This window comes from Cervus canadensis, chromosome 2, assembly GCF_019320065.1.
Source record: "Cervus canadensis isolate Bull #8, Minnesota chromosome 2, ASM1932006v1, whole genome shotgun sequence".
In the NCBI taxonomy this organism is placed as follows: Eukaryota; Metazoa; Chordata; class Mammalia; order Artiodactyla; family Cervidae; genus Cervus; species Cervus canadensis.
This window is the reverse complement of record NC_057387.1, coordinates 114,032,174-114,048,697: the sequence shown is the minus strand read 5'-3', so window position 1 is coordinate 114,048,697 and position 16,524 is coordinate 114,032,174. Positions and strand designations below refer to the sequence as shown.

The 16,524-nt window shown below is 63.9% G+C and overlaps 1 protein-coding gene across 21 annotated transcripts in view; it reads left to right on the top strand.

Annotated features, from left to right (window-relative positions):
• Nucleotides 1-16,524, top strand: part of KIF1A (kinesin family member 1A) — an 86,898-nt gene that overhangs the window by 25,049 nt on the left and 45,325 nt on the right. For 9 of the 21 annotated variants that reach the window (XM_043462179.1, XM_043462182.1, XM_043462181.1 and 6 more), the window contains exons 3-16: nucleotides 2,720-2,796; nucleotides 3,870-4,049; nucleotides 4,817-4,882; nucleotides 5,287-5,465; nucleotides 6,419-6,530; nucleotides 7,882-7,959; nucleotides 8,260-8,325; nucleotides 8,810-8,827; nucleotides 11,577-11,652; nucleotides 12,986-13,064; nucleotides 13,641-13,783; nucleotides 14,153-14,179; nucleotides 15,202-15,413; nucleotides 16,328-16,407. In XM_043462179.1, the coding sequence (XP_043318114.1) occupies nucleotides 2,720-2,796; nucleotides 3,870-4,049; nucleotides 4,817-4,882; nucleotides 5,287-5,465; nucleotides 6,419-6,530; nucleotides 7,882-7,959; nucleotides 8,260-8,325; nucleotides 8,810-8,827; nucleotides 11,577-11,652; nucleotides 12,986-13,064; nucleotides 13,641-13,783; nucleotides 14,153-14,179; nucleotides 15,202-15,413; nucleotides 16,328-16,407 (1,393 nt within the window). The remainder of the gene's footprint in view (nucleotides 1-2,719; nucleotides 2,797-3,869; nucleotides 4,050-4,816; nucleotides 4,883-5,286; nucleotides 5,466-6,418; nucleotides 6,531-7,881; nucleotides 7,960-8,259; nucleotides 8,326-8,809; nucleotides 8,828-11,576; nucleotides 11,653-12,985; nucleotides 13,065-13,640; nucleotides 13,784-14,152; nucleotides 14,180-15,201; nucleotides 15,414-16,327; nucleotides 16,408-16,524) is intronic. The other 12 variants (XM_043462187.1, XM_043462185.1, XM_043462188.1 and 9 more) reach the window with 2 other exon arrangements.

Sequence of the window (16,524 nt, the reverse complement as noted above, 5' to 3'; positions counted from 1 at the left end):
GCCAGGGACAAGGACCATGCCTGGCGGAACATTGCAAGGGCCTTGCTGGGGGCGTGGGGGCCTTGCTGGGCAGGACGACTCCTCCTGCTACCCGGAGGGCCCTCCTGACATGAGCCCGATGCCGAGAGAATGTCCCCTAGACCCCTGACACTGATGTTTCTGTCTCCGTCTCAGCGAGGCCGCTTCCTAAATCTCACAGGTGGTCAGCAGTGGCCTGTCACTAAACTAGCCCCTCACTTGCTCTGGCACACACACACACCCCCTCTGTTTGCCCATTTCCATGGTGTAAATACTGTCCTTGCATCAGTTCCAAGCCCCCTGGGGTTCAACCCCAGACCCACGGAATTCCTCAGCGTTGAGCACACGCTCCTGGAAGGAGTGGAGGGGGCTCCCAGCATGTGGGGCCTTCAGACTCTGAGAAAGCGGCTCATCCTGGTTCAGCCCCTGCCCTGCTGTTCCCGCCCCACGGTGCCTGTCTTTGTCCCCTGTGTGCCCGCGGCTGGGGCGGAGGCACTGAGTCCCTGACAAGCCCAGGGTCCTGGCCCCTCCTCAGACCCTCAGGAGGAGGAGACACAAGGCTACACCGGAAGCCCCCCTCCACCAGATCGCCTCGGTGCTGGGGGGTGGGTTCTGCCCTGTCCCCCTGGCCCAGGGAGATTGCCCTGGTGAGGGCTCACAGGCATCGGTGGAGAGAAGGCCTGGGCTGGACCCTGGGGAGGGCCGTCCCCTCTGGAGCTCAGGACCGTCTGTGATGGGGACACCACAGGACCCCGGGGTTAGAACAGGGTGGGGTCATAGTCACACCACGGACCCTGCGCCAGTGGGAGAGGGGGCAGGTGACAGCAGGTCCGGAGCCAGAGTGACTCCGCCTGCCGGTCTCCCTGTGGGCTCTCCTTGAGGCCACTCCCCACTCACTGACCCTGGCAGCGGGCTGTCCCCTGCCCACTCAAGGTTCCTTGAGCACGTCTGTGCCCTGTCCCTAGGGGGGCTCCAGTGCAGGCAGACACCCCAGTGCCTGGACAGCGTCAGCACTGGGGGGGCGGCAGGGGTTGCAGCCAGCGAAGGAGAGGGGGCTAGGTGGGGTGGGGCGACAGGGTGGGCAGAGCTGCGGCGCTGGTGGGTGCCGGGGCCTGTGTGCGCTCGGGGGGCGCTGTGATTGTCGTTTCCATGGCGCCGGCATTATCTGTGCCGAGGTTCCGGCAGCCAAGTCCCCACGTCCCGCGGGAGTTGAAACCCGGGCAGCTAGGTCTCCCCTCAGCCTCGCTCCTGGAGGCAGCATGGATGACGTGACCCCCTTTTGGCTCCAAAGAAAGGGCTGTGATGGTCAGTCACCCGCTCCCTCCTGCCGGCCTCCCAGGGGTGCTGAGTCATCAGCTAGAACTCCTCAAACCTGGGGCATGGGGCCTGGAGCCGGGTCAGCCCTGAGGACTGGGCTTCTGGTAACTCCTGGGCCATGAGCAAGACCTTCTGGAGCACACAGCGAGGGCCCTGCCTGCCGAGCAGGTCAAGGCCAGGGTGGCCAGGGTTGGGGTGCAGGTCCCAGTGTCCCAGGGCTCCAGAGCAGAGTGCCGCAGACGGGGCCGCTTAGACAACAGGTCCCGAGGCTGTTGAGTCCTGGATCAAGGTGTCACCGGCTGTGACATCAAGGTGTTCCTTCTGAGGGGGAGGAGAATCTACTCCCCACCTCTCTCACCTCTTTTTCTTGTTGCTCAGTCGCTCAGTTGTGTCCAACTCTTTGTGACCCCATGGACTGCAGCACACCAGCCTCCCCCATCCTTCACCATCTCCCAGAGTTTACTCAAACTCATGTCCATTGAGTCAGTGATGCCATCCAGCCATCTCATCCTCTTGTCGGCCCCTTCTCCTCCTGCCTGCAGTCTTTCCCAGCATCAGGATGTTTTCGAATGAGTCAGCTCTTCACATCAGGTGGCCAAAGTATTGGAGCTTCAGCATCAGTCCTTCCAGGGAATATTCAGGGTAGATTTCCTTTAGGATTGACTGGTTTGATCTCCTTGGAGTCCAGGGGACTCTCAAGAGTCTTGTCCAGCACCACAGTTTGAAAGCGTCAGTTCTTTGGCACTCAGCCTTCTCTATGGCTCTTGCCTTTAGTGGTTTCTGGAGATGCTGGCATCTCCTGGCCTGCAGAAGCGCAGTCGCGGTCTCCGCCTCCATCTTCATTCGGCCTTCCCCACGTGTGTGTCCGTGGCACATCCCTTTATAAGAACACCAGTCCCGTGGTGTCAGGGCCATCCACTCCAGTGCCCCCTCCTCCTTACCAGGCCCACCTGCCAGACCCTGTCTCCAAATAAGGTCACATCCCGAGTCCTGGGGTCAGGACTCCATGCGTGAATTCTGACAGGGGTCAGGACTCAGTGATGTGTGAATTCTGAGGGCCGTAACTCAGCCTGCTGCAGGGGTGGGGTCTGCTCTCAGTGAGAGTTACAGGTCACCCAGGACACGGCTGGCAGGGCAGGGTGTGGGGTCCTAGAGCTCAGGAAGGCGAGGGCCCCAGCCCCCGGCAGTTGAGGAAAGCCGGTCCAAGGGGTGGGCAGCATGGCCTGCATCTCCAAGTACGGGGAGGAGGGTGCCGCGCTCCTCAAATGGGATGCCGTGGTGGGGAGTGGCCTGGAACCCTCTCACACTGGGACAGCCCGAGTTCCTGAGGAGGTGTGTCCCTTCAGGGCAGCACTAACCATTATGCCTGTCTCCCTCCCTGCAGCCATCGTTAACCCCAAACAGCCCAAGGAGACACCCAAAAGCTTCAGCTTCGACTACTCCTACTGGTCACACACCTCCGTAAGCCCAGGGCTGGGGTTCCGGCGGGGGTGGGGGTAGAAGCCAGCTCTGCCCTGCTCACTGTATGATCTTCCGCCAGTCCCTTGACCTCTCTGAGCCACTGGGGTGAGGGACCCACCCACTCCCCTGTAGGACCGATGTGGGAGGTGTGGGCCTAGGTGGAGGCCCATGGGGAGGGGCCTGCTTTCCTCAGTTGCCTTGTGCGTGAAAGGTCATAGTGCAGGTGCTACATGCACTATCCCCTGCTGTGACAGGGACCAAGGGGCTGCCAGCGCACCAGGGGCAGTTTCCAAGGGTCTGAGTTGTACGTCCACTTGCCCACAAGCCTCTCCTCTTCCCCAGACATCCCAGGCTCAGTGTCCGAAGCTGATCCTGCCCACCTGACACCAGCCTGCCCATGCCCTCCTCCACTCCACTTCCCCTGGGAGCCTGGGAGAACCCTGGGCTTTTCACCCCCCACCTCTTCCATCCAGTCCACACCCAGTCCTGCCATCCCCCAGCCCCCTGCATCCTAGAAGGTGTCCAGGCCCTCTGCCCCTGGGCCAGGGCCCACCTTGAGTCACATCTCTGAGAGCCTGGTCCCAGGGCTCCCCATTTCACCTTCCAGCCCCTCCTCTCCCACAGTCAGGGTACCCCGGTCCTGCCTAAGGTGACCGCTGTCTTTAGGACAGTGTCCAGGGGTGATAGCCCAGCCTATGGACCCCTACCCTGCCGCCTCTCCAGTCCCACCTTGTCACTCCACGGCCGCCACACCAAGCTTGGTTTCAGGCACCACGTTATGTACTCCCACCTCCCAGCCTTTGCACATGCTGTTCCCTCTGCAGAAATGCCCTTCACTCTGTGAGGCCCTAGCCTGACGGCTTCTCCTACTGCTCGCACCGGAAGCCCCCCCCCCACCCCCTTTATTTCCCCTCTCCAGATGTGCTGTGACGGGGTGGGCAGGCAGGCGTCTGCTCCACAGCACTGGCCCTGGTCCCCAGAAGCCCATGGTGCGATGCGGGTGCTCAGAGAACCTGGCGGGCGGAGGTCGCGGCACCCCAGCCTCTTGCAGCTGCTCCCCTCTTGTCCTGCAGCCGGAAGACATCAACTACGCCTCTCAGAAGCAGGTGTACCGCGACATCGGCGAGGAGATGCTGCAGCACGCCTTCGAAGGCTACAACGTCTGCATCTTCGCCTACGGACAGACTGGGGCTGGCAAGTCCTACACCATGATGGGCAAGCAGGAGAAGGACCAGCAGGGCATCATCCCGCAGGCACGCGGCGAGAGGGGCGGGGCCTGCGGAGGGCTGCGCGGATGGGATGTGGTCTGAAGCTGGCTGGGGCGGGGCCTGAAGAAGGCTGTGCAGATGGAGTGTGGTCTGAGGCAGGGTGGGGCGGGGCCTGGGAAGGGCGGAACAGGCCCCCCGGAGAGCAGGGACCAGGAGGGAAGGTAAACCAGGAGGAGGTTGGGGCCTGGGCAGGAGGCAGCATGGGGCAGACTGGCTGTGAAGAGGCTGGAGACCCAGGTCCATGGATGGGGAGCTGCGGGAGGGGCCCAGCCCCGGCCAGCGACCACCGCGGTCACACCCATGACAGGAAGGCTGGGACAGCTGCTGGTGGGGAGCTGTCCCCACCTTTCCTGGGGAGAGCTGTGAGGGCTGGTGGTCCAGGCAGGGAGAGGTGCTCAGGACAGAGGATGCCCGCTAGGCAGGTCTCCAAATCTGAGCTGGTCAGTACTGGACTTGGTCAGGGAGGGGAGAATGTCAGGTGGTCTGCAGCATGGTAGATCCTCCACCTCATGCAGGTGAGGATGGTGGGAGGAGCAGGAGAGGATCAGATGTCAGCTGGGGGCCCCTGAGTTATCAGAAGACAGTGACTCCTTGGCTGCAGGCCTTCTCGGTGCCTTTAAGGTGGACCGTGAGGGTGTGGGAGGGGCTTGGGGAGCAGAATCCTTGCTGGGGTGCAGGAGCCCAGCACCTTGAGAAGCAGGGCTCTGGGGACAGCCCAGCCTCACATCTGACCGTGTCCTCTATCCCGACAGCTCTGCGAGGATCTCTTCTCCCGCATCAACGACACTACCAACGATAACATGTCCTACTCCGTGGAGGTAGGTCTCCCCGCCGCCTGTCCCTTGGAGCGTGGCTTTTCTGACCTAAAGCCAATCCCCCCACTGGTCCGTGCCCTTATCTTGTCATTCTTGCATGTATGTTGCAAATGTGCCTGCCCCACGCTGGACACTGGAAGGGGCAGTGTTATCTCCATGGTGTTTATTGAGCAGCTACTCTGAGCTGCATCGTTTGGGCTGGGCTGTGGCTGAGGTGGCCCCAGTGTGACCTCCTTGGGCCAGCCGGCAGCATGGCTATGGGTGGGCAAGGCCAGGCAGGCGGGGGTGGGCTGATACCTCTACTTACACATTCCAGCAGGGGCCCTGGTCCCAGTGGGTGACTTGGGCACATGTTGTACCCTATTTCCCCCACTTTGGGGGTCCCTGATGTCAACTCTGTCCTGCAGGTCAGCTACATGGAGATTTACTGCGAGCGTGTCCGTGACCTCCTGAACCCCAAGAACAAGGGCAACCTGCGTGTGCGGGAGCACCCGCTGCTGGGTCCCTACGTGGAGGACCTGTCCAAGCTGGCGGTCACCTCCTATAATGACATCCAAGACCTCATGGACTCAGGGAACAAGGCCCGGTGTGTGCGAGTGATGTGCCCACCCTCCCTGCCCACCCCAACACAAGTGCAGCCTTGAGTCTCTCCAAGGAAGACCGGGCCTTGGGGTGCCTGTTGGTGTTCTCATGGGGCTTGTCCAGGGCCCTCATTGGGCCTAAGGCCTTTTAGGGCACATACCTGCCTGCGAGGGACCTCCAGCTCGCCCAGTACAGGAGATACCATCACCTACACAGGGCCTGCTCCTCCTAGAGGCTCTGGCTATGGCTGCCCTGCGTGGGGCCAGGCTGTGAGGCCCAGCTCTGCCTGCTTGGGGCGTGTGGAGAGGGTCAGCCTCAAGGCACTGCCAGCCACAAGCTATTGGTCTCCGTGGCTGCAATGCCCTGGACCTCCCAGCCCAGGAGGATCTGCCCTGGTTGTCATGGCAACAGCTGCCCGTCTGCTACCTAGGGGCTCCTGGGAGGGTGAGGAAGACTGGGTGGGCAGCCGACACCTGACAATAGGTTGTAGCCCCACGGGGGCCTCTCTACAGGGAGCTGTCAGGCAGTGAGCCCAGCCTGGGGGCTTCCCCGGGGCCTCTGCATGTCGGTGGCATTGGGTCCAACACTGGCCTCTGGTCAGGCAGCCTCAGGCCTTCTCCTGGAGTAACTGGCATGGGATGTGACAGTGGACCCCTCTTTCCCTTCCTGGGGGACCTTTCCATGTCACTGCCCACAGACCACTGCCCCAGGCATTGAGTGAGCAATAGCTGGGCTCTGCTGAACCCCTGGAAGCCGAGAGACTCCCCAGTCACAGCACCCCAAGTGCCAGGCTCGAGCTGGGGGCTGCAGGAGCCACAGTGGATGCGGTGGGCAGGTGGCGTGGGCCCTGCCTGAGCTCTGACAAGACGGCCCTGGCAGCCGTCTCATGTTCTCACCTGCGGCCCTCACGTCCGACCGTGGGATGCCAGCTGACCGTGTGTGGCTTCTGTTCCCCAGGACGGTGGCGGCCACGAACATGAACGAGACCAGCAGCCGCTCCCACGCCGTCTTCAACATCATCTTCACGCAGAAGCGCCATGATGCGGAAACCAACATCACCACGGAGAAAGTGAGCCGGCTGTGAGGGTCGGGTGGGGCAGGGCGGCGGTCAGGTGGGGCGAGGAGGCCAAGCTGGATATTAACTGCAAGGTGCAGGCGGCGCCTTCATGGGGCGCTGACCGCCCACTACCCAGCTTGGGCCTCGGTGAGAGGCTGGCCAGGCCTGAGAGGCCGCCTCATCTCGGCCTTTGGTGCCACCTGGGTGTGGCCGGGACTCAGCTGAGGGGCCGTGACCTTAGATCAGCTTCCCGCCAGGCAGTTGTGGTAGAGACTCTGGGGCCCGGGAAGGGTGTCCCCTGGGCTGCACCGCAGGACAGCCCCGCTGCCCGGGGACGCCTCGGGGCCCTCACAGGGCGGAGTTGAGGGCCTCGGGTTGAGTGAGTGCCCATCACCGGCTGACTGTGGCCGCAGTGCAGGCTGGGGACACCCCCCCGACTGTGGGTGCCGGCATCTGTGAGCACAAAGGAGAGCTTGTGCTGAGCACCCTGCCGTGCCCCCCACCCCAGATGCCGCTCCCACGCACCCTGGCCTTGTGAGAGGACCAGGACAGGGGCCTCGTCTCCTGGGGCCTTTACCAGACACACTGACCGAGGGTGCCGGATGGGGCAGGGGGGCGGGCGCCCTCCGTGGCCCTGACCCTAAGCATCCTATTTTCTCTGACAGCCCCCACGCCCACCCTGCCATCCAGGCCCTGTTCTCGGGACAGCTCGGCTGCCTCCCGTGGACAGGGTTCTCTCAGGCAGCTCCCTGGGCTCTGCACAGAGGCTCCTCGGTCCCTGATGATGCCGGGGTCGCCTTGGCCTGGCAGCGTCCTCCCGGGGGCCTGGGAGGGTGGGAGCGCAGAACTGGGCCTGAGCCGGCCTGGCTGCGGGCTGCCTGCCGCTGCTACACCTCAGGCTCTGGGCACTGGGGGGGTCCTGTGTGCAGCCTCCATGGCTCTGAAGGGTGTAGACCTCCCCCAGGAGCATGTGGCAGCCCGCCCAGGCTGAGCGAGTGCAGGGGTCCCTTCCCATTGCTGGGGCAGCTCTGCAGGCAGCTGCACCCCCACAGGCCAGCTGACCAGTGGCGGAGGGGCTCCTGGAACTGGGTTCAAATCCCACCGTACAGTGAACCTGGTCTGTGGAGTGGGTTTCAGTGATGGTGACGTGTGGGTGAAGAGCAGCCAGCATGCAGGGGGCAGCGGGGCGCCGGGTGCAGGGGGCGGGATGCAGCCTCCCAGGGGCGATGGGCTCGCACGGCCGAGCAGCAAGAGCTGACGGTGGATGACATTGGCCCGGGAGGGTGGGCCCTGCAGGCCGCACCCCGGGGGACGGGCCCCACTGGGCATCCAGTTCCTGTGTGTGACGGCTGTGTCCTCACAGGTGAGCAAAATCAGCCTGGTGGACCTGGCCGGGAGTGAGCGGGCCGACTCCACAGGGGCCAAGGGCACACGCCTGAAGGTAGGGCTGCCCCCAGGAGGGTCTGCATCTACTACCACCGACTGCTCAGCGGGGCCTGATGCATGGGTGGTCTGAGGGAAGGGGGACAGCGCAGCTCAGGGGAAAATGGACTGACACCCAGTGGGGTGGTGGGAAGGGGAGTTGATTTCCTACACCCCCTTTGGTCCTGCCATCATGGGATGGGGAGGGCGGGAGGGGGCTGGGCGCTGGGCCTCCATCAGGGCAGCCGAGCTCAGGTCGGGGTCCCATGGGAGGAGGGGCTCCGAGGCTACCTGACACCAGCTGCGTCATCCCCTGCAGGAGGGAGCCAACATCAATAAGTCCCTGACCACCCTGGGCAAGGTCATCTCCGCACTGGCCGAGATGGTGAGCAGGCCCGGGCTACCACCCGGGGGCAGGGCGGGGGTGGGGGACACTGGGAGCGGCCCCTTGCCCAGGCCCTGTCCATGCTGTGGGCTGGGCTCACGGGAAAGCCGCAGAGTGTGGGGAGGGAGTCCCCGGCTGGAGGCGGAGCCGGGACCCCATCATTCCTCAGAGCCTGTTGAGACCGGGATGTGCCATCTCCCTCACAGGCCCTGAGGGTGGCCTTGGGCTCCGGGTGCTGTGACCCTGGGTGCCCCCCAGGCCGCCCGTCAGGAGGAGCTGAGACTCTCGAGTGAGGGCTCGGCCTGGTGGAGGATGTGGGGTGTGTGAACTCAGATGCCGCTCCATCCTACTCTGAGGGCTGAGGGCAGAGCAAGGGCCGGCGGCCGTGACGGGCAGCAGTGGGGTGCAGGGGGGTGTGGGCAGAGCTGGGGCCTTCGCCCCAGGCCCAGAGCTCTGTCCTCAGACTCTGTGTTTGCTTTTGCAGGATTCTGGGCCCAACAAGGTAAGCAGCGCTTCCTCTCTTCTGGAGGAAGGTCTCAGCCCTTGGTGGGGAAGGGGGAGGCGGTGGGAGCCCAGGACACAGCAGCCCTGCTCGGAGCTGGGCTGGGCCCGTGAGCGGAGAGCAGGCTGCCGGGTGGATGAGAGACGGCAGGAGACTAGGAGATAATCGTGAACTAACAGGGATGAGCACAGGGATGAGCCTCGTAAAGGACAGGGCCGGGCTATGAGGGTGACCCGAGTGGGCGCCTATTGTCAGCATGGCCTGGGGGGGCGTCACGGGAGAGGTGGCCCCAGGGCGCCTGGGGGGCGTGGAGGAGCCGAGCGGGCAGGCAGTGCCCCCGTGCAGCTGTGCAGCCCTGAGTCCTGAGGCTTGAGGTGGGAAGAGCTTGGTCAGTGTGGGGGGCAGTGGGAGGACACGGGCGTTAGGACTCGTGAGAAGGCAGGAGAGGGACCACACGCGCATCTGAGAGGAGCTAGCCCAACTGTGAAGGTGCCGTGTGGATGTGTGTGAGCAGCTGTGAGAGGAGGCGTGTTGCCATGGCAGGGGATCCAGAAGTGGGTTGTGAGGAGCTCTGGGAGGTGAGAGAGCGCAGGAAACGGGACACTGTGTGTACGACCGTGAGGAACCGTGAGAAGCTCTGGGGCAGGTGTCAGGGCCTGTGGAGAAGTGTGAGGAAAGGCAAGTGCAACTGTTGAAGAACTGTGGGTGAGTGTGGACCGTGTCGGGGGAGGTCAGCACATGACCCTGTGAGGAGACGGAGGGTCTCTGGGAATTCTAAGGAGCTGTGTGAAGACCGAGAAACTCTGTGTGGAAGGTGCGGGAATTGTGTGCAGAGCTGGAAGTCTGACAGTGTGTGTGGAGCTGTGTGAGGAAGCGTGTGAAGCTGCGGCTCAGCGGGAACCTTGGGGAGGGTCTCTGAGGATCATGGAGTGCCCTTGAGAGGAAGTAGATAAGGACCCGCTGTGTGAGGAGGTGTGAGTCATTGTGTGAGACGCGAGAGAGCTGTGAGGAACCGTTAGACCGTTAGACCACTAGCAACAGTGTGGGACAGTGCTGGGAGCTGCGCAAAGGCCTGGGAGGAGGGCTGTGTAAGAAGGTGTGAGGAGTGTGTGGGAACTGTGTGCAAAATTGTGAGGAATCGTGTGGACTCTGGGGAGCTGAGGAAATGTGAGACAAAGTGTGTGCGTGGAGCTTGTGAAGAACTGTATCTGCATGTTGTGAAGAATTGTGGTGAATTATGAGAGGAACTGTGTGAGGAGTTGTGTGGGGATCAGAGAAGTGTGTGAGATGGTGTGAGGAGCATGAGGGACGTGTGTGTGGAGCTTGTGGTGAATGATGAGAGGAACTGTGTGAGGAGTTGTGTGGGGACCAGAGAAGTGTGTGAGATGGTGTGAGGAGTGTGAGGGACATGTGTGTGGAGCTTGTGGTGAATGATGAGAGGAACTGTGTGAGGAGTTGTGTGGGGACCAGAGAAGTGTGTGAGATGGTGTGAGGAACGTGAGGGACGTGTGTGTGGAGCTCGTGGTGAATGATGAGACGAACTGTGTGAGGAGTTGTGTGGGGACCAGAGAAGTGTGTGAGATGGTGTGAGGAGCGTGAGGGACGTGTGTGTGTAGCTTGTGGTGAATGATGAGAGAAACTGTGGGAGGTGTGTGGGGACGCGTGTGAGTGACCTGTGGGAGCTGTGAGGAGCTGTGAGGGATCCTGTGACAAACGGTGACAATCTGGGGAAACACGAGAAACTGTGTGAGGCGGTGCAGGAACTCAGGTGAGAAACTGAAGGATGGCGTGATGAGCCGTGCCAGTAGCTCAACCAGCAGAGCGGGAGGAACCATGTGGGGAACCATGTGAAGGACCGAGGAGGGGACTGTCAGGCCCTGTGGTGACTCACAGGATCTGAGCAAGATGGTTTTGAGGAGCCAGTTGAGGGTCAGCCCTGGATGCAGGAGCGTGGGTGACTGCAGGTGACGAGGCCTGATGGCCAGGCATGACCTGCTCTCCAGCGGCGTCAGGAAGCAGCTGGCTGGGGTGTGGTGGGAGGTCGCCATGGGTCAGCTGTGGGCTGGTGAAGACTGGCGGCATCTGGATGCGCCCTCGGGCTTCTGTGTAGGGAGCAGCTGGCGGGGGTGGCCGGGTGGCAGGCAGGGCAGCAAGGGTCACAGGGGCAAAGGTCCCGGGGCTGAGGTGCTTGGGCCAAGCCGACGGAGCAGAGGGAAGACCTGTGAGGGAGGTGCCAGCTAGGCCCCCTTGTGCAGTGACTGCATGACCACGGGGCATTTACTGTGGGAACAGGTCTGACAAAGGCAGCAGAGAGTCACCCTTGAGGGTTAAGTAATAGAAACACAAGGTGGACATCGAGTCTGTCACCACCAAGTTTGCAAAGGAAAGCCTCCCTGGGCCGAGGAGGAGCTGCGGGGATTGGACGCTCTCAAAGCTGCTCAGTAACCCTACCCCACGGCTGGTCTCGGGGACTTCCAGGACTCTCGGTCCTGCAGGCTTGGGGCCTGAAGAGCAGCAGCCCGTGTCTGTGTGGCTCCTGAGGGGCCTGGGACAGACAAGGGGGAGGCTGAGGAATGTGCTGGCAGGTCCCCAATTCCAGTCCCAGCAGGGGCACCCAGGGTCTGGGGGGAGAGGCTGAGGGCAGGCCCAGCCCTGAGCCCTGGGCAGCCAGCCCATGCGCCCTGTGCCTGCCCCCCTGACCCCACCTCAGGTGGGCTCGGGGCTGACCTTGGATGTCTGTGTCCCACAGAACAAGAAGAAGAAGAAGACAGACTTCATTCCCTACAGAGACTCGGTGCTGACCTGGCTCCTCCGGGAAAACCTAGGTGAGGGCTCACCCGGCCTGGGATCTGACACCCACCACGGGTGCCACCTTCGCCCCTGCTCTGTCCCAGAGGGCGCCCATCCTTCCCCGGCTGAGCGGCGGGCCCAGGGGCTCCTCCCGGGGGACCAGGGTGGTGTCAGCGGTGGGTTTACGCCACCAGGCTGGGGGCAGGTGGCCCTCGGGGCCACAGATCTGCAGCCCTTGCGTCGGTGCCCCCGGCTCGGGGCGGTGGCGCCCTACCCGTCACAGGGACTTGCTTCCCCCCGTCTGGTGACCCCTGGGAGCCCTGCTGGCTGTCCGGAGCTGCCTTGCTTCCCTGCCCTCCCCTCCAGCTGAGCTCTGAGCCAGTGAGAGGGAGATGGAGCCTGAAACACCCCAATACCCATGTGTTCGGCCCAAAATGGCCTTGGGGTCCTCGCTGCCTACCCTTACAGAAGGGTGCGGGAGCTGGGGGGACTGATGTCCAGAAGGGTAAACTGACTTCCGGTAGTTGTGGACAGCTGGGGCTCTGGGGCCTTCCTCGGCTGCACACCCAGGGGCATGACCCTGACCCCCAGAAGCAGCCCGACTGGTCTCTGGTGTGGGCCACATTGGGTGCAGCGCCAAGCCTCCCGGTAGAGAAGAGGGCAGTGGGAGATGGGGGGGAAAGTGCCCCCCGGCGGGGAACACAAGAGTCGCAGGAGTGTGTGTCCCTTCACCCGGCCTCTCCCCCAGGGCCACACCCGGGCCCCGCCCCAGGGTGGGCATTGCACCCCTAGGCCTTCACACTGTCAACCCGCAGTCCCTGGGCGGGGGGGGGGCGCACCCTGAGAATGCGGCCCCGGGACACAGGTCCTGTATGTCCAGAGCCCCAGCAAGGGCAGGACAAACAGCAGTCCTGGGGCTGCCCCAGCCCTGGCCCAACAGGACCCGCTGCCCAGAGGAGGACGGAGTCAGATGGCTGGTCTCCTCACGCCCTGTGTGTCCTGACGCTGCATCTGGGAGACCCTGGCCAGGAGTCTGATGGGAAACACATCCCAGATGACAGGGACCAGAGTGAAATCTTTATTGGACAGAAAGGGTCCTTATCCACTAGTAAATGCCGTAAACCCCCCACAACGTGCCTCTTTATCATGGGGGGATGTGGCTGCTTGTTGTAACATGACCCCAAACATGAGAAAAACATTTGTTTATGTAGAAGACAAGCAAGCCAGGTGCCTGACTCTGAGAGGGAGGCCGGCCCCCTGCCGTCTGCTCCCTCCCAATGGCCCGTGGGCAGGGCACGGGGAGGGTTGGGGATGGGACGGGTGGGCAGGGCTGACCCTCGGTGGGGACCACCGGGTCTCTTCCCACAGGTGGGAACTCCAGGACCGCGATGGTGGCGGCGCTGAGCCCCGCGGACATCAACTATGATGAGACGCTGAGCACCCTGAGGTGTGTCCCAAGGGGGCTGGAGGTGGGCAGGAGCGGACCCTCCAGGAGCCTCCATGGGGGGCCGGTTCCACTGGGCCCCTCGAGGCTCCCAGTGGCTCGCAGGGCCCCCAGGACTTCACGGGCCTCTTCCCGTGTCCCACCGCTTGTGGCCTCGAGTGGCCCCAGGCCCCTGAAACTAGGCCAGGAGAGCAGTGCTCTGGGCTGAGTGGTTCACCCCGACCCACAGGCCATGGAGCCAGCGGGGGGTTTTTAATGAGCCCCCGGGGACAGGCGTGTCTGCAGGTCCCGCTGGCCCGGGTGCTGCTCAGTGGTCTGGCTGGGCGCTCTCGCCTCCGGGCCAGGAACACATGGGGCTGGGGTGCAGGTCAGACTGCCCCGTGCACCCCGGGGCCACAGGGCCAAGTGGGCAAGGCTCCCCATGGGGAGAAGATACCCCCCATCCCTTCCCCTCCTGGGGCCTTGGTTTCCCCAAGTGCTGAGCCACTGTAGGTCGGTGCCCCCGCAGGTGGGTGCAGGCTGGGCTCCAGGTGCCCTCAGCTGCCAGGTGCACAGCCCCCAGCCCCCCTTGCCCCCCAGGTACGCCGACCGGGCCAAGCAGATCCGCTGCAACGCCGTCATCAACGAGGACCCCAACAACAAGCTGATCCGAGAGCTGAAGGACGAGGTGACGCGCCTGCGGGACCTGCTCTACGCCCAGGGTCTCGGCGACATCACTGACAGTGAGTGTCTGTGCCCGCCTGTCCCCGCCGGGCAGGGGGGCTGCGGGCCCCGGCTCCTTCGTGGGACCACCACCCGCTGACGGTGGCCCTGATGGCCTGAGGCCCAGACTCTGCTGCGGGTTCTAGGGCTGAGTGGCCTCTTCGTGGGGTTTAGGGGGTCCTGGTGGGGCCTGGGGGGCTGCGTGTTTGGGTTTGCAGCTGGCCCGAGCAGGCCAGCAACGGCTTTCCTGGAAGCCGCGTGGTCAGGAGGTGCCGGGCCGTCCCCGTGCCTGCCGAGGACCACCACCCAGCCTGAGGCCCGGCTCGGGACGTGCCCTCCGGAGACAAACCTGCTCTTCCGTTTCTCTCTCTCCCAAGCCTGCCCCGTAGCCGGCACTGTGCCCGGAGGACCCAGATGTGTGTATCCCCCGCTCGCTGCGCACCCCGCTTCCGCCGGCCCGCGGGTGTAGGGCAGCACGGGCGGGTGCACCCCCTCCGCGGCCGTCCCCTCCCTGGGGCTGGACGACCAGCGTCCTCTTGCTCATGTGCCCTGCAGGCCGTGCTCCTGGCTCACCCCCGTGTCTACTGGGCAACTGAGGCAACGGGGAGGCCCAGGGCAGCCAAGGCCTCTTGAGGCCGAGTGTGGCTGAGGTCAGGCTCTGACCCCCATGTTTCTAGAGGCCTGGGAAATGCTGAACATCAGCACAGAGGCCAGGACAGCTCGGTGGCTGGCTCTGTTCCTGCCTCCCGGCTTCGGCCTCCCTTGACCTCATCCAGCCCAAGCCCCTCCCTTGGAAATGCCAGGAGTCTGACCGCTGCCAGGGCCCTCTGGCCTGCGTCTCCCACTGGCCCTGGGCAGGGGCAGGAGCTGGGTGCCCCCTCCCCACCCAGGAGCCGCAGGCCGCCCTTGGCTTCCCGGCCCCCCGTGCTGCCCTGCGTTCGCCGCTACTCTGCTGTGTGTCTGCTTCTGCCGGGAGGGGCCTGGGCACCTCCCGCCCCAGGGGGTGTCAAGCCCCCGCCTCCCAGCCGTGGGGGTCTCAGAGCAGTGTGTGGGGTGGAGGAGTGGGAGCCCCCTCGGAGGTCCCACAGCTCACTCTCTGCCAGGGCACTCAGTGGGGTGGACAGTGCAGCCCGGCCCCACAGCTCGGGGTCGCGGTGGGTGGTGGAGAGGGTGAGGATGAGCGTCAGGGCCTGGGTTCGGGGGGCCGCCGGGTGGGGACAGCAGAGGGCGGTGGGCAGGAGGGCAGGGGGGCTTGCTGAGCGGGTAGGGGAACGGAGGCCCCAGGTGGGGGTGGGGCGGGGGCAGCCTTGCATGCGCTCGCCCAGGCGCCCGGCTCCTGGTCCTTGTCTGCTGCCCTCCTCTCACCCATCTCCTGCTTTTTCCCAACTTGGTCTTTCTTTTCTCTCCTCCCATCTGTCTGCCCCCCTTCCTCCCATAGACGTGTCCGACCTTGAGAACAATAACCGTAACCGTGGCGGGGTGGAGCTGAACCCAGCCCCTGACAATCTCTCCACAGTGACCAACGCCCTGGTGGGCATGAGCCCCTCGTCCTCGCTCTCGGCACTGTCCAGCCGCGCTGCCTCCGTGTCCAGCCTGCACGAGCGCATCTTGTTTGCCCCGGGCAGCGAGGAGGCCATCGAAAGGCTGAAGGTGAGGCAGGGCCGGGCTTGGGCGGTGGGCAGGGGGCCGAGACGCCTGCTCTCAGACCGTCACAGGCAGAGGGTTGGAGGCGGCGTGAGCAGGGCCAGGGGATGCAGCTGTATCCTGGCCCCAGACCTGCTGGTGCCCGCCCAGGGACCCAGTGCTCCCTGTCCAGGATCGTGGGGCCCATCTGCTGACGGGGGCGGGCAGGCGTCCCAGGGCCTCTGCGCCTCCTCCCAGGTCTCCGTGCTCACACTCGCCCCGGCATGGCTGCCCACCCCCACCGGCTGGCCACAGGCAAGCTGCTTGCAGGGTTCTGGTTACTGGCTTCCTTCAGCAGATGGGTACTCGTTGCCGGCTGTGAGCAGTGGACAGTGAGCCCAGACCTGGAGTCTGAGGGGACTGAAGGGAGAAAGGCACAGGGGCCAGACCCGGGCTGACCAGGGGGCGTGTGGTCACCCTAGGGCGTAGGCCTCCTTGTGCTGTGGGGACCCAGCAGAGTGTGGGTTCCACCTGGGGTGTGGGATTCCACCAAGGACGTGGGGGTCCCACCGGGGCTGGGGGGCCAGGAAGGGAGCGGGGAGACGGCACAGAAATGGGATGCGTCGTCCGTCTCACTGCCGTCAGGGGACACCTGAGCCTCGGAACCAGCGTCTCGGCATCTCGACGGGCTTGTTTCTCTTCCAGGTGTAATTGGTTTTCCCCTCTGTTCTCTGTCCACAGAACAGACATGCCTCATTTGCACACGTTGACCCTCAGCCCTTCACCTTGATCTTTCAGACTTCATGCTGCCTAGATGGACTGGAATTGGGGTGTCGGGCCCTGCAGACCTGGCTACTCATCTCCCCTTTGCCTGGCACCCAAGCCTCTGTGCACTGCCTGCCCCCCACCCTGACCTCACTCTTTTCTGTCTCCCTCCCCAGGAGACAGAAAAGATCATCGCTGAGCTCAACGAGACCTGGGAGGAGAAGCTGCGGCGGACAGAAGCCATCCGGATGGAGAGGTGGGTGCTGGGGACCAGGCCATCTGATGGAGAGGTGGGAGGTGGGGACCAGACCATCTGATGGAGAGGTGGCAGGTGGGGGCTGGGGACAAAGCTGTCTTATGGAGAGGTGGGGGC